At 40.7% G+C, this 20,543-nt stretch overlaps 2 protein-coding genes across 9 annotated transcripts in view; one reads left to right on the top strand and one right to left on the bottom strand.

The window, feature by feature from the left end:
• Positions 1 to 4,794, top strand: part of LOC113013647 (uncharacterized) — a 29,075-nt gene extending 24,281 nt beyond the window's left edge. Inside the window, exons 17-19 of the mRNA XM_080295074.1 lie at positions 1,247 to 1,420; positions 2,855 to 3,028; positions 3,523 to 4,794. Of these exons, the coding sequence (XP_080151200.1) occupies positions 1,247 to 1,420; positions 2,855 to 3,028; positions 3,523 to 3,667 (493 nt within the window). The 3' untranslated portion in view covers positions 3,668 to 4,794. The remainder of the gene's footprint in view (positions 1 to 1,246; positions 1,421 to 2,854; positions 3,029 to 3,522) is intronic.
• Positions 4,795 to 6,417: 1,623 nt separating this feature from the next.
• Positions 6,418 to 20,543, bottom strand: part of magixa (MAGI family member, X-linked a) — a 62,118-nt gene continuing 47,992 nt past the window's right edge. For 5 of the 8 annotated variants that reach the window (XM_080295257.1, XM_080295258.1, XM_026153454.2 and 2 more), the window contains 5 exons: positions 17,907 to 18,101; positions 17,074 to 17,150; positions 16,558 to 16,707; positions 14,751 to 14,889; positions 6,418 to 11,978 (listed from right to left, as the gene is read on the bottom strand). In XM_080295257.1, the coding sequence (XP_080151383.1) occupies positions 11,209 to 11,978; positions 14,751 to 14,889; positions 16,558 to 16,707; positions 17,074 to 17,150; positions 17,907 to 18,101 (1,331 nt within the window). In that variant the 3' untranslated portion in view covers positions 6,418 to 11,208. Of the gene's footprint in view, positions 11,979 to 13,189; positions 13,278 to 14,750; positions 14,890 to 16,557; positions 16,708 to 17,073; positions 17,151 to 17,906; positions 18,102 to 20,543 lie in introns of all 8 variants that reach the window. The other 3 variants (XM_026153460.2, XM_080295259.1, XM_080295261.1) reach the window with 2 other exon arrangements.

Genomic DNA, 20,543 nt, shown 5'->3' on the forward strand with positions numbered 1-20,543 from the left:
GGGAAAACTACAAAAATGATGTCTTTGTTGAACAAAGCACAGGCCTAGGGATGGGTATTGATAAGATTTTAACGATTCCGATTCCATTTTCGATTCTGTTTAACGATTCGATTCTTTATCGATTCTCTTATCGATTCTTTTTTTTAATTTTTTTAAAAGGAGAACACTAAGGTCGATTAGCTTAGAACTTTGTTTTATATCTTCTCTTTGAACAAGATAGAAATTTAGGAGTAACATGGCCTTACAAACCCAACAGTGAGATCTTAAGAGATCCAGCCTACGGCTCTTCAATGGGGTGTCACAGGGTCCCCGGGGAAAAAATTGTAAATGTAAAATAATAAAATAAATATTCTTCTGTAGCAATAACAAAGTATAACATAAATTGTTCTGTGGCAATTACACAAGAATATCCAGTAATGTCCCTGCCTACAATTAAACACATTCACTTACCAAAAATCGGGGGCATCTGCTGTGGCAAATGGGTGCAAGCCTTTGACCACAAACTTAGACACTGCTCGGTGACATTCGTCTATCCTGGCCTGAAAGGAGACGCTACCGGTAGACTGCAGCGAGAACTGCCAGCGTCTGAGCTAGCCAGAGTCTGTCTGTCTGTCTCATCATGGTCACCTACATGTACAGTAATGGCAGGTCTTGTAATAAGGCAGATCGCGCTAACATAATATGCACTGTTAGTTGATTATTTACCTGCCGCATTAACGGGAGAGGACGTGCAAACGTTAGCGCTGCTGCTGGGTTGAGAGTCACGAGTCCGGAGCGGAATTAAAAACACGTGTCATCGTGTGTTTTGTGAGCAAATGCTTTTGCATATTCGTAGTGTTTCCTCCCTTAAATGAAATCTCTACTTTGCAAGTTGCCCTGTTGTCATCGGTTCTCATAAAGTATAATCAAACTATTGAGCGTTTGAGCCGCTTAGGCGCCGTGTTTCCTGCCAGGTAAATGACGCGCCGCAACGTGGTGACGTCATTCGGGGCGACTGGAATCGATAAGGGAATCGTTTGCAAAAATGGCAAACGATTCCAAGGAATTGAAAGAGTGGGAACCGGTTTTCAACAAGAACCGGTTTTCGATACCCATCCCTACACAGGCCTAACTGTAATTTGCAATGATTTGTATATTAGTACATAATTTATAGTATAGGTGCAAATTTAAAACTAATATACATTATATTTCCTGTATTTTATAAATGACTGAATCTGAATCTGCCTTTTTTAAATTCTTTATTCAGACTGAAGGGTTGTAGGTTGTCAAAGGCCAGCTGTGCTTCTCTGGTCTCAGCTCTTAAGTCCAACCCCGTCTATCTGAGAGATTTGGACCTGAGTGCCAACACGCTGCAGGATTCAGGAGTGAAGAACATGTGTGGTTATCTGGAGAGTCCAGGCTGCAGATTGGAAGTGCTCAGGTCAGGCAAAAATGTTTTGGTTGTGTGGTCATATAAATATAAAAGTTTAATATGTAGGCTGGCAGTCTGCAGAGGATTTAATGCTAATGCTTTCTTCTTTATTGCTTCAGTCTAATAACTGCAGGATGCAATGTTGCACAACAATGTTGAGCAACACACTGAAAACCTAAAAAACGTAGATTAAGCACAATCAGAAAATTTTGTTATATTAGAATTAAAACCAAGGTGATGGCTAAGTCATTAAATAATGTAATTATTTTATAAATATGCTCTAATTTAACTAGTTTAGTCTATAAAATGTTCCAAACTGTGAAGCAACATTATTAAACTCACTTTCTTTGAGGTTAGCCTCAGAGTGTACGCCCCACTTTATGTGGGTTGGCTGCAGGCTGCAGTGCTATGCTAACAACAACCTGAAACAGATGAACAACTTTTTAATTTGTGCCTATATGAGGTCCAGCCCTGTAGTGAGAAGCCCAGCCAAAAGGCAGCTAATTATATCGATTCAAAAATGGAAGCAGTTGCAGACAACTACTTTGTGACGAAGTAAGAAATGCTTGAATAATCGTAACTTTGGTTTCTGGTGTGATTTTTGAATCCAGCTTTCAAAGATTTGATGATTTTGTTTTTAACAAACAACATAATGTATATCAGTAAAGATTTTCAGCTTTACTATTTAAGTAATCAATCCCATTTTTGATTTAAACATGCGCTCAATTTTTTTTGAGAGGAGCAGCTAAAAACTGGAGGGAGTGCTGATTTCCTTGAGTTACAGACAGGGATCTCTGCAGGCTGGGAAGAGTCTCCACGAAGGAAAGATCATGAAAAGAGGAATAAAAAGTCACAGGGATAACTTGCTATCTTATGATGATAAGAGCAATGAACTGGTGTCAACTGGATGATTTCCTCAACCTTAAAGCAATCATGTTAACCTGTAGTTCACATGGAGAGTGGGCACAAAGGAGGACCACTCCTGACACATGTAAACAAAAAGTGAGCAAGGAAACAAGGAAACAAAGAGAATAAGAAAACAAAAGAACAAGAGGACTGTGATGGACTCATTTTTTGGATCATTAATGAAAGTTGACAATCAAATATATTTTCATGTTTATTTAAATAAAAATGTTTTATAAGTATTGATCATCATTTTGTTAACATTTCCATTTTATGGCTTGATGAACTTGGGCTGAAAGGATACATTTTTGACTTGTCTGATGCACAGGATTCGTTTGATTGTGTCTTTATTGAATCTATCAGTTATATTAAACTACTTTTTATTAGTTTTTCTGCTGAATAAAATATCTTGTTGGTTTGAGGTGTTTGAAGTCTCTGTTTCCTAACCTTTTACATCCTATACCGTCTTTAGCTTCAGATTATTAAACAGGTTATAATTTTAAAATCTGTCTAAACTTAAATGTTTCATTCATTTCTCAGATTGAGGGGCTGCAGTGTGTCAGCGATCAGCTGTACTTTTTTGGTCTCAGCTTTAAAGACCAACCACTCTCATCTGAGGGAGCTCGATCTGAGCCAAAACAACCTACGGGATCCAGATGTGAAGCAGCTGTTGGATCTTAAGGAAAGTCCTGACTATAGACTGGAGACTCTGAGGTCAGTAAAGAGCTGGAGTCACTCTGTGTTGCATTCAGCAGTATTGTACTGCAATAGAAATAATTCCAGACAAATATACAAATATATACAGTACACATCTGAGATAACATTCAGATCTATATTTCTATATTTCATAGCTAACTTAGCTTAGTGTCTTTCATGGCTGCTTCCATGTTTACTAGCCAGGTGATATTACAGAAAGCCGCCACAAAGATGTTTGTGTTAAATTGAACAGCAGGAAATACATTTTTAAAAAAGATGTTCATGGATCATTTATGACTCTTCACAGTTCACTTCCACTGTGGAACAATAGACTCGATGTTCAAACGTGTAGGTTAGTGGGTGTACATGTTGACATGAAAGCTCAGAGAAGCTAAGATAGGCTAAGATAGGCCACGCCTCCACTGCAGCTGTGAACAGGCTAGATGTGCTGCATCTCTGAGTGACAGCTTTTGAAGTGACTTATTTAATACACCTGTTTCTTGTCTCTACAGGTTGGATGATAATCTGTGTAACAATGAGAGCAAGCAGGACGACGAGTGGACGAGCTGTGATGATCCACTGAGGTTGGAGCAGCAGCAGGTTGTTGGTTCCTGTAGAAAACCGGTTCCCAGTATTCCAGTTCCTTGGAATTGTTAGTCCTCCTGTCTGTGTCCTTATTAGGGATTTGCACTGGTGCATGGGGTTGTAGTTAAATGGTGATTATGAGACAGAGTGTTTCAGCTATTTTACTTGTTCCCAGAGCTAATTAAGTAACATACTGCATTACTTTTACGAAAAGCATTCTGTGTATTCTGTGTAATATTAAACACTGACTACAACAACGAGCGCAAATACCTCAAACACGCACAGAAGTTTGACTCCAGCATGCAATTAATTTGCATGAATGTTATTTCTTCTTGCTGCTTAGTGACGGTGGTGACTCTTAAAATGGAGCCAATGAAAATCGATTCAGAATCAGAATCAGAATCATAAAATTCTTATCGATTCCCATCCGTAGCGTAGATACTGTAACTCGGCTGTTTTACTGAGAGCTGGATCAAGAACTGGCACTGTGAGGTTTCAGGGTTTCAGTGATCTTCTTCTACTCTGCACTGAGACATTAGCCCCAGGTTCATCTGGTCCTCCAAGTCTTTGCCATGTCTGCTGCTCTGCTGTGGATTCAAAACGTTTGTGCTGCACACGGTGTCTTTATGTGGCGGAGATAAATGTCTCCTTTATCTCTGCCACATAAAAGGCCGTTAAATCACAAGTTTAAATACCACAAAAACCTAATGAAATGCAAGTTTTTTTTAATGGTGATGAGATGAACACCCTGTGATATTACTTAAGTGAAGCACAAATTCACTTCATTCATTGTATAAACGGTTTTATTGTTTTGTTGTTTGGTTGAGGTTGCTGATACTGACATTACTGACACATTAAAGTCCATTATTCACTGGCATCAACACTTATCCCTTACATCATATCCTGCCAAGCCAGAACACACACAGGAAGTTATAAAACCAGACCCTTTTCCACATCCTTTACCTCCAAACCATCGTGAGAGGAAAAATGCATCAAGACCTTTTAGGTCCTATAAGTTAAATTAACTCTCTAATTTTTATTCTAACATTTATCTATTATGATATTTTGTCAACGTGTCAATTCAAAGAGTGCTGCATGATAGCTTGAATACATGTTGAATTTGGCAGATTGGATTCCTTCCATTTCTTTGTTAATAACTTGAAGACAGTGAAAATAAATAAAATGGTTTTTATCTGTTACTGTCTGTGTTCTGTTTGTGTTGTTGATCTCTCTTCATGTGTTAAAACATTACCCACCTGCATAACCATCAGTAATCGTACCAAATAAATAATGTTCATGCTGCATCTGTGAGCCAGTGCAGACGTAACTGTTTTCAACCACTGAATATCATATTAGACCCAGTAAAAAAAAATAAAAAATTAATGCTGTTTTTAAGGCGTTTGAAAACAGAGTGTGAAAGGGGTTTTCTTTTTCAGTAATGAGCTAGACTTGGTCTTAATAGATACAAAAAAAATAGTAAAACTTTCAATATTTAATGGCAATGAGAATGAGTGAAGACGATTTTTGACCCTAACAGCTTGTAATTTGGGTTTTATTCATCTGATTATCAGAAAACATCCAGAAACCTTTTCTTTCGCCATTTGTCTTGAAGACTCTACATTATTATTTGATGCTGCCAATGTTTTTGTAAAATTGAGGAAATAACTTCTTGGATGATCTTTAGCACACTGCAAGTCAGATTATTTGTGTGGAAAAAAAACACCAACAGCACATGTTGAAAAGATCCAAATAAGTGATTAAATTACCCAGCTGCTGCAGGAGGAGGAAAGAAGAGCTGCAGCAATGCTAAATATTAACATGTTAAATTGGTGTTGCCCAACACCTTAGAGACCCAGGCTTTTTGAAAATATTGTTATAAAGTTATTATTGCATATTTTTAATATGCAAATGAACACATTTCTTTTTACCAGTGAGCTTTGCTTGTTTGTAGGAGGAATGCTGGAATAGTCTTTACAAACACAGTTTCTGCAGTTTGAGTCAGCGTGGACGCCATCCGACCACTAAAATCACGAGCATTTTTTTTACATTGCTGTTATTAGCAGATGCCTGGACGGTGTGCTAGAGAGGCTCGTGACAGAGGATCCACCTTTGTGTATTCATCAAGGAAACACTCCAGCTTTGGAATGTGTGAGTGTGAGCACAAATAGTGTATTTCAAATGAACTCCGACATGTTTGCCATCTGTATAGTAAGGTCAGTAGGACACTGTGCAGGTGTGACCCACCTGGTTTGGACCAATGATGAAAAGTGTGTGTCACACTTTCAAATTTCACTACTGCTCGGAGGAAAGTTAGCAAGTGTTTGAATATAAAGCTTTACTCTATGCTCATGTGAACGAGGCCTTATTTGAACAAATAATCAAATATGGATTTTTACTCATTTCTCATCTTGGTTCAATATCAGCTCTATAGTCACAGTAAAAGGCTGTACTCTTCAAAGATTGCCTTCCACCTGAAACTGATAGTTGCGGCAGACTTGTAACATGTTAGCTTCACACGTGTCTAAATACAGTTTCTATATCTACACAATGAGTCTTTGAATGATTAAAAATCACACCTGTGCCTAGTACCCAGAAGAAAAGAAATTATGAAGTTTGTTCCAGCAACTCTTGGGGTCATAGAGGTTGCTTGTTTGCTCATGCTTATCAATACAGTGTTGCTTTAAATTTGAATGTTTTATTTGTCATGCATGCCTCAGTATCCTCAGCCTGCTATCCTGTGCTTCAGCTGTCAGGATAAGCGATTTTATCTGGCACTGACCTGAGAACAGAAAGCAAATAAAGATCTTTTCCCAAATAATCAGTTCATTTCACATGAGCTTGTTTATTGAACAAGGCTGCAGACAGTTAGCTTGGCCTACCTGAGCTGATGTTGGTCCAGCTCAGAGTTTTAAAGTCAGACTGGATCTAAAGACACCGAGCGATCACTGACGGATCAGATCAGCTGCTTCAGTCACTTCTGCGTGTTTACAGCCAACTGCTGAAGATAAAAACTGCATTAAGCAAACAGCTGAGTGACGTTCCTCCATCCTGCTGCCTGGGAGCAGGTCTGATGGTAAAACTGTTCAGTCCAGCGTGAACTTGGCTCTTCCTGGTTGTCTCTGGACCAGAACCTGAATGATCAGATCCTTTGTTAGAATCATTAGTCCAGACTCTGCGATCCTGTGATTAGGCGCTCCTCGCACCAATCAGGGAATCAGTCGCTAGAACACAGTCTTAGAAAATGCATAGAAGACAAACATCCTAATGCCCTAAAAGACAGGAGGCAGAAGGGTGGGGCTAAAGGGTAGCACAGGGGTTTGTGGTGTTTGTAGTTTAACTGCTAAGGCTGTGGATGGAACATAGAAACAGACATTAAAATGATGCAAGTGATGTAATGGATCGATGGATGAGGTGTTGGTTTATTTATTTTTGTGTGGTTTATAACTTCAAAGTATTTTTTAGCACATCAAAGCAATAAATATTATTAAATTTACAGTCTTGATTTCAGTTGGCCATATAGTTTAGGCTTGCCTCTCTCTAATGGACAGAGCCATTCTTCCTTCTGCACAGTGATGCAGTTGGATTTCTAAATCCTGCAGTTCCTATAAGAAACTGCAAAACTGTGCAATTTACAACAAAGACATCTAGAAGGATGAACAGCTCAAAGGAAAGAAAATCTGTAAAACTGATTTTTGAAGTGAACTGTCCTCAGCATAAAAAGGGATGTTCTGTCATGACCTCAGTGAGGCTCTGAATCCTGAGTATTTGTGAACTGATGCTTAACCCCTCACTGGGCATGCATTAAAAAGACTTTTTACAATTTTTACTTCTTTCTTCTCTTTTTTTCATTTTTACGCTGCAAATCAAGGTCAGTGAAGTCAGCATATATGTAACGTTTGCATTAGTGTTGCAAATGTGATTTCTGGCATCAGAAAGGGTTAAGTGGTTATTGTCCCCTCTATGCAGCAGCAAGCCTGTTATTTAATAGATTCGATATGAGAGCTTGCTTTGAATAGAAAATAAAGTCTGATTTGCTACTTACAAATTACTTGCCAATAATCGATGTAATGGCAATAACAGGTTAATCTGTATTTGAAGTCATATTTGAAAACATTCTTAAATTTACAGTGAGGTTAGTCATTAATAATCCAGCTGTTTCCAGACATGATTGAGCTTAAAAAACAAACAAACAGTGAAATCAGAAACACCTGTTACAGGGAAGGGTTACTGTTGATCTTTGAAACAAAACAGGTGCTTTTAAATCTGATATTTACACCCTGTTTTTTCCGCAAGCGTCATATTCCCTTTCCCTCTATAAAGCTGTGACCCTGATCAGCTCAAATATTGATCTGACATCAAGTTTAACTGTCCTGAAACACAAGCAGCTGGAGGAGGATGAAGTTTCACTCTGTCAAAAAGAAGCTCATCCAGCTAACGGCTGTTTTTATTGTTGATTAACAACCTGCTGAAAAATGCTTTGGATTAATAGTTTTGTCTATGAAAATGAATTAAAGAGGAAAAAAATATTGATATATAACATTTTAGAGCACTTTTTTTGGCGGGACCATTTTTGGTCCCGAGGGTCACGAAAGGATGGATTTTTAAAAATGTGCTCCTGCACAAAAAATAATAATGGATCAAAATGAATGTTGGTGCCAATCTTTGGCCCATCTAAAGGCCTAATTATAATAACAATCAAATATTACTTCAAATGTATTTTATGGAAAATATTAATTTTTTAATTTTTTTTTCTGTTAAAAACAGGGCGCTCATGTACACAAACTGGTATTTAAAGGGTTAAAACAATGAAAATATAATTAAAACTTGATATGGATATTTTAAGCAGAAGTAGTTTTAAAAGATTGACTAATTTAAAGTGGAAAAAAATATTGATATATAACATTTTAGAGCACTTTTTGGGGCGGGACCATTTTTGGTCCCGAGGGTCACGAAAGGATGGGATTTTGAGGTTTTACAGAGGGTTAACTTTCCTTGGCTCACGGTTATATTTTTAAAATATCGTTTCAACAGTCCAAAGTTTGACATTTACAAAAAAAACCTTCATCTTCGGGTCTGGACAACAAATAGTTTTCATTCATTGGTCTAAAATGAGCCGTTTTACAGCTTTGTTACAGAGTGAAGCTTCTTCATCTCATAAACAGTCTTTGGATGAGTTTTGATGCACAAACTGAAAACATTAAGTTAATCTGACACATCAGCATCAGCACGTACTGTACATCAGCCCATAAATGACAACAAATAAGGTGTGAAAACACTGTTCTGCAGTTTGTCCGCAGAGAGCAGTGACCATTTTATTATTTTTACATCATATAATCTTTTATTTTAAAAACTTTACATTTCTTCGGTGTGATTCTGAAAGGAGACCTATTCTGCTCATTTCCAGCTCCTGGTCTTTATTCGGGGACTCAGCTAACGTAGCGTAGCATGATTTCTAGTTTTCTTTTACCGATCTTACACTGTTCCTTTGTACAGCCACTTCCTTGTGATTGGCCAATTTTATTGTGAAAATAGAAACAAAATATTTGTTATAAATAATTTTACTAATTTCTAAATATTTTTTGGCTTTCATGTTTTACTTCGACATGTTTAATACTTTGGTTTGTTACGAGACCTCAGGGAAGGCAGAATAGGTCCTCCTTAAAAGGAGCCTTACCATGTTGTTAGCGTTATTAGTTGTTTAAATAAAGTACTCTCGCGTGAATAACTCTTTAAAATAAACATTTTAAATGTGGCTTAAAAAACCTGCTACGTGAACAACAAAAAGAAAAATCTAGACACTGTTTCTTCTGCTATTTCGATTCAGCGGAGACGTGTGCGTGATTGTTTGCACTATTCAACTTGAACTTCTGCACATTATCCTGTGGACATTAATCAGTGTTTTGGTTTTATCTGTTAATTTAATATTATTTACATCTCTGTAGTGCACACTAACCCTCAGTCCAAATGGCAAACACAGGGCTGTACTGTTGCTTCTCATTGATTTGTCTATAAAATGACAGAACTATTTCTACACTCTTAACAAATGTCTTAAGGGTGCAGATATCTGATATACCCATTTATATTTAATTTAACTTTGAGATTTTATAGATTACAGATGAGGTCTGTGTAAATTTTGTTCCTGTTGTTTTAAACAGAGCTACAAAATCAATCGATAAATTTAATTAGTTGGTAAAATGCCAGATTTTCTGAAGCCTGAAGAAAAGAAGTCAGGATTTAATGATTTCCTTTGATTCACTTGATGTAAATTAAACATCTTTCAACAAGAAAACCCATAAAAGGCCTCTGAAGATGCATTTATGGGTTGGACAAGTTACAGCACAATCTTTTGACTATTTTCTGACATCTTATAGGGGAAAAAAATCAATGAAGATTACTCGGTAGTGAAAATAATTGGTTGCCGCCCTAATTTTGGGACCTCTGGAGTTAAGGCGAAGACACATTCAGATAACATGAGGGGTCGTTTTGTTTTTGTGGCACACAAACTGATTCTTAGCTCAAGTATGTCTCAATTATAAAAAGCATTAAACTCAGTATTGGCTGTTGCATGATGGGATATTTTGGTGTCTGAAAGGTCTTGCCGTTGTTTGACGTGTTGCAGGAAGTGACGGCGTGCGTCTCTGCCTGCAGCTTCTGCAAAGTGACAGTCTGCAGGACGAAGGCTGAAACAAAACGAGGCACTTGTTATGATCCAAAGCTGCAGGTCGTCCTGCTCCTCCGCGGCTGTCGCTATAGAGACAGGCCATGTTGCCATGGTGATGTTATGTTCCTCGACAGCCGACAGGACCACAGCTGGACCTGACATCTGTATGTGTGTGTGCGTGTGTATGGCTCTGTTACATCATCAGGTTATTTTCCTTTCATTTTTACAAGCAAGCAGGCAAATCAAATCATCTCTGGATCTATTTAATCTCTAATATCGTTATAATAATAATTTTGTTACACGTTTATAAAAATAAAAAAATCATTCCAGTAATATTCACATGCTCAGATTACACAGAGAGAATCACGAAACAGCGCCGTTGTTCGGTTCGGATGTTGTTTGCATACCATTTTGAAGTTGGAAGGATGCGAGTGAAGATGATCGTGATGAAGCCATGAAACGCAGACGTGATGTTTCACACGGAAACGTCACATCAGGTCTGCAGACCAGGAGCCTGTATCACAAAGAGTTCAGCTGTCCACAGGCAGCTCGGGTGATTTGGTGAATGTTTCAATCGCTGTAATCTAACCCTAACCCGTATTAGGATGTTACTCGAATCAAGTCGAAATAAAACAGAATCCCGAGAGGAAGATAAAATAAGTGGAGGGTTGAAATTGTCTGACAGGCGATGGCGGCCCGATATAGCTTTATGATACAGGTCTCAGGATGTACTGAGGCATGATGGGTAATATTAAAGGTGTTGGTTCGGCAGGTCTGTGTAGCTGTTATGTCACCCACCAGCCAATTACAAACAGAGTTTTCTGTGGTCATCCAGTTGGACACAGACGGAGGTGTGTCTTCTCCAGCAGGCCAATCAAAAAAGCCCTTGATAAGTAGCCAATAAAAAAAAAATCAGCAAATAAAAGAGGAGAATGCCCTCACAGCTGGCCAATCAGAGAGAGAGCCCACCCGCTAGTCCCCGCCCACGGATCTGACTGCTCGTCAGCACCTGCGTCAGTCTCTGCGTGCTCGGCTTCAGCCAAGGGCCCGGGCCGTTTCCATCTTGCAACGGCAACTCAGCTCTCCTCCAATCAGACTCCTCCCTCGAGCCAGCAGTGGCGATGCTTGCTGCTGATAGGTGCATCTCCGAAAAACTGGATGTTGATTCGCTGTCGGAAAGATGTCTGTCACTGCTGTCATCGTCCAGCGGCATGAGGAAGGAGAACGCTGCCTTCTGAGATGCAGCCGAGTTCCCAGCATGCTTTGCACGGCGGTTGGTGCTGCTGTTTCTCTCCTCTCTCCTCTCCCGCTCTCCCCCTCCTCTTCTGGACTCCTCTGACAGAGGTGAGTCCCTGAGGTGGGCATCACTCCTAGGTAAGCTCCTGCTCCTCCTCCCCTGCTCCTTGAGGTCATCCTGCTTCATCTGCCTGACAGTCTGACTTCTTCTCTTCCTCTCCTCCCTTTGCTCCTCCTCTTGCCATCTCCTCTCCAGCACCCGTGCTTCCTCCTCCACTATGTCCAGGTCCAGAGCAGGAGGCCCTAATCCTAATCCTCCTGTTCTTCTTTTGGTTTCTCTCTCTCTCCTCCTCCTCTCTCCTTCTCCCGCACCACTTCCTCGTCTCATTTCCTGGCTAAGAGAGGCAGTTGTCATGGTTATCGTATCCACATCCAGCTCCTCGGTCTGTGAAGAGGAGGAGGGGGAGAGGGCTCCTTCCTCAGGGCCTTATGGACAAACAGAGACAGAATATAATTATCTGAATATCTGCAAGTAATTATTGTGGTTATTCCTTTTGTTTATTTTTTTAAAAGTAGGTTTTTCTCCTGTCAAAAAATAAATCACCAAAGTGACCAACGGGCACCTCTGCTGTTGCCAGCCCTGCTGATGTTTCCAATCTTTTTTTTAAAATCAGGGTCTAATATGAAAGTCTGAAGCTTTGTGTTCAGACTCTGAACCAAAACCAACCAGGACAAATGAAGCAGGAGGTTCAATCAGAAATTCATGATCACGTAGCCAAGATATGACAATAGAAACATTTCAGATGTTGGCACTTTTGAAGGTTTATATCTCTATTATATTAGAATACACATTCTCTATTGCTACAAATATGCAAACATCAGTGCTGAAAAATGAAGCTGAGGTGCCAAATCTGCAGTTTCTCTAATGCAAAGTAGTCGAATTGTTTTGAAACTTGCTCTTTTTGAATTATTAAAGTTAGGGGCGTGGCTACTTTGGTGGACAGGTGTGCTCGTGTAACCAACGAATGATTGCTGGGCCTCACCTCTCCCATCATGAGCCACTGAACTGGAAGCCTCATTTGTGTTTGTGGTGTTGATGCCTTTTAATGAAATCAACAGCATAATAAGGCCTGCTGTGAGGTGTCCATGAAGTTTTTGCTCCAGTTCTGGTCACAGAAATTCAATAATTTTTTCAAATGTCTTAATCAGCAGTGATTAGGTATCTAAATCTGCTTGCTAACATTAGCTGCTAACTTGGCACCCCTCTGAATCTGGGTGTAAATGACCAACACGATGGCACTAAAGTCTAAAGTTCAGTCTGTGTCACTTCTCCGTGTCACACTGGGGATTTTCTGCATGTAAGAAATATTTTAACAACTACACCTTAAAGCCAGTCAGGGTTTTTACCGGGTCCTGGTTGGCTGTAATATGTTACTACCACCAGAAGATGGTGGTAATGTACCTTTAAACAGAAACAACATAAAACTGTCAGGTTACTCACTATCAGGTACTGGACCTATACGTGTGGCGCTTTACATGCAAATAATAACACTTAAAATACTCAGTACAGTAATCTGATGGCTATTCACATGTGACTATAATGCTGCAGACTGCAGCTGATGATCAGTGAAGATGAAGGATTGATGAAGTGAAAGTGAAGAAAATGAAAGCAGATGGGAAAACACGGAGTTACCAACCGCGTGTTTTCAGTGCGTCCAATCACGTAGAAGCAGGGTTCCCCCTGTTTAGAGTTGGTCATACAGAGAGACAGGCTGGAGAGCTCCACTGAGGAGGAGGAGGAGGAGGAAAAACAAGAGGAAGGAGAGGAAAAGAGAGTCAAAGAAAGTTAAGTCAAACAGTGAGAGAGCCGAGGAAGCAGGTCAAAGGTCAGTGATGAGGGAGTACTTTACAAAAGCCTCTTCAACAGAGTATTCATGAACATCTTCTTATTTCCATCTCAATATTTATATTTTTGAACTCTAATAGAGTAGCTTTGCATAACTCTCAATTCAAAATAATCCTTATTTATCTTATAGTGGGCTGGGCTATTCAAGCTGCCTGAAACAAACTTTTTAACTCCTCCCCTTTTATGAAACCTGATGGGAGGGGCTTCTGTAGCTGAGATGACCATATTAGGATGGGTATTCTATTTTTTGATGACATCATGCAGAGCCTAAAAAGAAAAAACGCTCTGAAGCTGAGTGCTGAGAGCAATCAGATGCCTGAGCTTTTAGGAATTACACAGATTGCTTCCAAATTCACTGACCTTATTATTTTAAAGCTTTACTGTTTCTTTGAGCTATGAGAAGAGTTTCCACCAAACTTTACACTTGCCACAGTGCAGTCAGACAAGTGCCGTTGCCCTGGCAACCACCAAACCCTGACTCATCCATCAGCAGGCCAGTAGGAAAAGCGTGACTCATCACTCCAGAGAACATGTCTCCATGCGCTAGAGTCCAGTGGCAGCGTGCTTTACACCAATGCATCCAGCCCTTTGCATTGCACTCGGTAAGCCTTGGATGCAGCTGCTCGACCATAGAAACCCATTCGTGGAAGCTCTCTATGCACTGATCTTGAGCTACTCGGAAGGCCACATGAAGTTTGAAGGTCTGTAGCGATTTGTTGGCAACCCTGCTGCTAGAGACACAAAAGCGATTTTCTGCACAAATTCCGACCTTATGAGGTCAGAAAATGCAAACTCTCCTGGAACAAGTTAGTTTTCAGCTGCTGTGGGCAGGCTGTCAAAGTTAGAGCTTTCCCGGCTATTTCCTCAGTCTCTTGTCTTAACAGAGCAAGTGAGTCAGTAAAGAGTCCAGGCAGTTTTCAGTGCTGCTGGTTTATCTGTGTATTTGTCAGCAGGATTATTATTAATCTTGCTGATTGTAAGCTGTAGATGGATAATGAGACAGAGTGCCCCTGGACACACGCCCAGAGTGACTCAGTGATCCTCCTATGCTTTGGGGTCAAACTTCACCGTGTGCCATCCATCCATCCATTCGCTTCCGCTTATCCTTTTCAGGGTCGCGGGGGGCGCTGGAGCCTATCCCAGCTGTCATAGGGCGAGAGGCGGGGTACACCCTGGACAGGTCGCCAGTCTGTCGCAGGGCCACCGTGTGCCATTTTGATTAAAAGATATAAAAGATCAAAGAATTCAGAGAGGATCAAGAAGAACTTGAAACTGAAGTCTTAGCAGAGAGAATGTCTCTCAGTTTTCTCTCAGCTGTGTCATGTGTAACAGTCCGTCCTGTGAAGTCTCACCGTAGTCGGGCACGTATCCGTTTCCCTTCTTGAGGACGAGGTGGATTCGATGTCCTCCTCTTCTGATCTGCTCAACGGCCTGACTGTGAGTCATTCCTGCTGTACTGTCTCCATTTATCTCCACCAGCTGGTCGGACACCTGCAACACACGGTGACACCTTGTTTACCATCAGGAGGAAAGTGCATAAAGCATAAAACTGAGTATATGTGATTTCAGGCACCGACAAACATCCTCTGCAGGGGCATGTGCAATCATCAGAAATGAAAAAGTCTTTGTGTAGATTGTTGAGGATGCTGACAGTATTGAAAACTACATTCAGCTGCAAGACATCAGAGAGACAATTACAGATCAGATTATTATTATTTTCAGTCCATATTTCAGTCCAATATTTTACTTCTTAGATCTAAAGTGCTAAAGCTGCTTAAACTATTTAGATATTTACTTTAATTCACTTTTGTTTATTATCCAGTTCATAATTCAGCTCAGTGTCATTTAAAAACGTTCAACTTGCAGTTGACAGACGCTGCACAAACATGACACATTCAGGTGGTTTGAGACATCAGGATTTAAACTGTTCAGAAAGGTTGGCTATTTCGGCCTCTGGGGGGCGCTACATTTGCTGCAGAGCATTTTGTGAAGTTCTTTTTTTTGTGGAACAACAAAAAAGGAAGCAGAACGATGCGAGCAGCTGCGATGTTGAATGTTTGATGATCAGAGTCTCAGAGCTGCAGGCACAAAGTGAAGCTCTGAATATTTCAGAAGGTTTAATATCACAAAGAACGACTTGACGGAGATCCTGAGTGATGTTTGTCTGAGTGGAAACGTCTCCGCTGCATTTCCTGCTGTTTCACTGTGCCCAAAGCTCAGCTCATATAGGAAACACGTTCAGACCCGATCCAGCATCAATCACACCAAGTCTCCACTTTTTCTCCACAAATCTGGCATCACCTTGAACCAGCCAAGAATTGGACTCTACAGACTTCCAAGCTTCCCAGTGGGACTGGACTTCCTTATATATCAGCAGCAGATCCTTTAAGTCCCCAGAAGTTTGTCAGACTTGTTCTCTAAACAAGTCTGAGGTGAGTCCTCACCCCTGCAGACTTGGACTGTCCCTACCTGACACCCAACGATGTTCACTTCCCCTGGAGGTCAGTGTTTTGGCTCAGCGGTGTCGTGTGTTTTAACAGTACCAGATATGACAGATCACAGAGAGCGTTTCTGCAGATGAATCATCAGTAGATTTAATAGAGCATCTCTGAATCTCTGCACAGCACAAACGCAGTAACACAGGCAGGCTTCTCTCCTGCAGCTCAGCAGGTAGAAGGTGTCATCTACTAATCGAACAGTTGACGGAAACTCTGAGAAAGTCCTGGATCAGACTCATGGTTTCACTGTCAGAGTTTATTCTACCGAGTCAGTAAAAGACTTCTCATCGCATTCGTTTCATCAGGACGCTGAAATATGTCCAAATGTTTTTAATGGATGCCTGTGATCGTCTGTTCACATTAATGTTTAAGGTGTACAGATTTGATTTTCCTCTCATATAGATTCACCTGCATTAAAGTATTAACGAAGGGTTTTAGTCAGTAGGTTAGATTATTGTTAAAATAAATAAGAAAAAAAAACCCAATAAGACTTCCTGCACCTCTTTCACAATAAAAACAAGAATTCGGTCTCCTCACTAAGACTTTTGTTGTGAAACAGCTAATGACTGACACCTCAGCCTGAACCTAAATCTAAAATGATGAGCAGGATTTTGCATTTTGCACCTGTATGTGTATTTAAATAGTACGAGTACACATGTACCTGTATCTTGTTGCTGCGCTGGGCTGGCCCCCCGTCCATCAGCCCGAGTACATACAGTCCCATGTTGTATTCACTGCCACCCCTCAGAGAGAAACCGAAACCCGTAGGACCTCGCTCCAGGTCCACGCTGTAGAACTTTGACTCCTCCTGCTGGACACAGACAGACAATACTGCAGATACTAAACAGTACTGCCTCTTTAATGACAGTCCCACAGTACAGCTGTCTTCCAGTGTAAACTTCAGACAATTTAGATGTAAATGTAGCACACAGCAGGAAGCGGTCTGCTTCAGACACTTTTGCACAGCTGGAAACACTTTCTGATTTAGGCGGTGCTTCCTGCACATCCTGTCCTCGGTAGGATGTGCAGAAAGTGGAACATCTACACCTGGTCATTTGTGCACTCACATGCACCACATATCAAGACAAATTCAGGGCTGCAATTCATGCGTGAAGAAGGCTTAAGATGACAGTCGCCGATCAAAGTAATATTACAACAAAACAAAAGTTAAACCGACCTTTGACCTCCCTCTGGGTCCTTTTATCATCCGACCATCTATGTCCAGATCTGCGGCTTCGGTCAGGGAAGAGGAATCTGGAAGAAGTGAAAAAGACAATGAGAAGGGAGATGAGATGACTCTATTTACCATCACAGTAGATTTAAGAATTAGGCAATCAAGACGTGAAAGATAAGTGTTATCTTTCAGTACAAAATCTGTTAATTTAAGCAGTTTAGGAAAAATATTTCATCATCCATCCACTTTCGTAACTGCTTATTCAATTCAGGAGGAGCCTCAGCTGTCACAGAGGGAGAGGCAGAGATATTAAAGGCTGAAGCAATATTATTCTAAGGAAAATATTTTAGTGTCTGACTGGAGAGACATGGCTAGTGTAGCAGCCATACAAGTATAAGCTATAATACTGTGATGTCCTTGTGTCTAACTTTAGAGCTCTCTGTAAAGTATTTGATGTCCAAGCTCCACTTTCACAGGCTTAGCAGTAATTAGAGTTCAGTTTCTTTATGCAGTGCCATTTCACAACACCGGTCCCCTCAAGGTGCTTTATATTGTAAGCTACAGACCCTATATTATTATAAAGAAACCCCATCACACAACCGTCTTTGAGCTAGCATTTGGCGACAGTGGGAAGGAAAAACTCCCTTTTAACAGGAAGAAACCAGAACCAGCTGCACAGAAGCCCCGCCTGCTGCTCAGTTGCTTTGTTTACTTCAGGTAACCAATCAGAAGAAAGCTGGCTTAAAAGTGAAGCAAAGGAAGCTAAAAGGCTTATTTACAGTTACTGGCCTTACTGTAGGTATAAGTGTTTTTAGTGTATCTGTGTTTTTTCATACGGTGTCGAGGAGTGATGCTCAGCCTCAGTGTGTTCCCAGCTCTTCTCAGGATCTGGGCCAGGTCTCGGTGCTGTAGACCTGCGACCGGCCGACCCTCCACCGCCTCCAGCTGGTCTCCGGGCTGGATCTGCCCGCTGCGAGCCGCCGGGCTGCCACGACGCACCGTCACGAACCGGTGAGACATCAGCGATGGGGCTGGAGAAAGGAGAGAAAGAGGTCACATGGTCAGACATCACCTGGACAAATCATGATATTTTTGGTACAGACTGCTGAGTTGAAATGACAAATAAGAACACTGAAACCTGCCAAATATTTTTCCAAAAAGTACAATTAACGATTAGGACAGGATTTACTCAGAACTGTGAGACTTTAGCCGACGCTGTGTATTCTCTCCTTGCTGCTGTGTAATAATACATGTGCTTCACTTTTAATAATTGAGGCCTGTTCACTCTGCTTGGCTGAACTACCAGCTGGTGCAGCTAAATAAAGGAGCAGAAAGACCCACAGTCAAACCACATTAACACCAACTGCAGGGTGTTGGTATGACCTGTGGTGGTCACATGACTGTTGTCTATCAGCACAGAGTAGAAACAAAGAAACAAAGACTCGCACACAGCAGTGATCTGGTTTTCACTCCTGTATGACACCCAAAGGCGTCCTGTGAGGGCAGGATCGATGCCTAAACACTGTCACAGAAACGTGTTGGTGAGGTTGGACAGAGCAACGTTTGAGTATAATGTACACTTGCCTGTAATTGTAATTTTGTCCTCAAAACTAAGACTAATGGTGCACCTGATTAAAGTAGCCCTGCCCACCTGCCAAGACATATAAAGACTGAGACTCTGGCAACTTTAGTTCCCATTTCTAGCATGAAGAGAAAGTGATGCAGGCAGTAGCAGTGTTAGTGGGGAGGAGGGAAACCACAGCACAGTACAACGTGCACTATTTCTAAACAGAAAACTGAATCAAACTGAAAACCTTTGACACAAATTTCCTAAAGAAAGTACTCTTTGAGTTGCTTTAACCTTTGTAAAGTTGCTGCACATGTGCAATCCGCTCTGCAACCCACCTCCACCCCAGGCACTCCTGCTATGGCCTTTTCTGAATGAATCCATGTCGTGTTGTTACTGACGCCTGTTCTGTGTGCTGTGCTTCTGCGCTCCTTGCCTCTGGGGTTTTCACATATGTACATAGTCGAGCCATGCTACCAAATAGGGAAGGGAATTGATAAGAATATAGTGATTCTGATTCCATTATCAATATCATTTATCGACTTGATTCCTTATCGATTCTCATTGGGTTGAGCCACCACCAAGCAGCAATAAAGAAATAATATTCATGCAAATTAATTGCATGCTGTAGTCAAATGTTTGTGCGTGTTATTTCACCTCTTTGTTATGATCAGTGTTGGAGTTGTTACTCAAAAAAATCATTATTACGCATATTACACAGAACACTTTTCTTAAAAATGATGCAGTTATTTACTCCCGGGAAAAAGTTCTCATTACACTCGTTACTTTCATGTTACTCTGTAATATGGCTGAAGCACAATGTCTCATTATCACCATTTAAAAATATAAACCTGAGGCTACAACCCCACACCAACACAAGTCCCTAATGAGGACACACACGTCTCTAAGATCTTTCTCTTTGTAGAATATAAAGCTGTCTCGGCAGATGCTTGCATCGAAGTTGTGTTAGCAGCATAATGCGGTTGTTTCTGTCCTGGATGCAGTTTTACACTTTATCATTTATCTCGTCCTTTTGTGCAATAAAAATAAATGTCCACATCCACACTCCAGACTGTGTCACTATTTTCCTCCTCTGGCACGCGAACTGACATCAGCTAATTGTAGTGCGAGTGCAGGAACCAATAAGCAGGATCGATAGGACCTGGACTACTGGGTACCGGTTTCCTACAATAGCCAGTGCTCCCATCCCTACTATCAAATATAAATATATATTTAAATTTGTCACAGTGGAGGCACTCTGAGGTGCGCCTATCTGAGCACGTTCATTAATCACTGGTGGACTTTGCACCAATACTAAATCTTGTTTAGAACCAGTTAATCTCAGCTCGATCCTGCTCTGAACTTTTTTCCTTTTTAATCACTAAACTGAGGGAAAAACATTTGTAGGAGTTTGTTTTTGTAACAGCCAAGTTCACCAATGTAGTGTTTAAAGTCATTTCTGGAGATTCACACTGGTCAGAAGTTAAGCTAACCTTAAACCAAAGATGTAGCATTAAATTATTTACCTGTTCAAGTCCCCATAGTGTGGTATCACATACAGAATTATGCCTTTGTATTATTTCTATCGTAACACGCATACTAAGTGCACATAAACTAAAGCTGAAGCTCGAAACCAAATCTAAAACCTTAAAAATCCTTTTAAATGTCTGTTTTAAAGTGAGGACAGTCCTCACAAAGACACACACACACACACACACACACACACACACACACACACACACACACACACACACACACGTTGATCCAAGCCAGTGTTGAAATCTCTGGGAGGGAGGACCATGGGGGGAAATTCTGAGAAAGATTTTCTAGCTCAGAGACACTAATCATTGAATCGCTGAGAACAAAGAAAATGGAAGACAAACGAAAAAGAAAAAAACGTTTCCGG

The sequence above is a fragment of the Astatotilapia calliptera genome, chromosome 20 (assembly GCF_964374335.1).
Source record: "Astatotilapia calliptera chromosome 20, fAstCal68.1, whole genome shotgun sequence".
Classification (NCBI taxonomy): Eukaryota; Metazoa; Chordata; class Actinopteri; order Cichliformes; family Cichlidae; genus Astatotilapia; species Astatotilapia calliptera.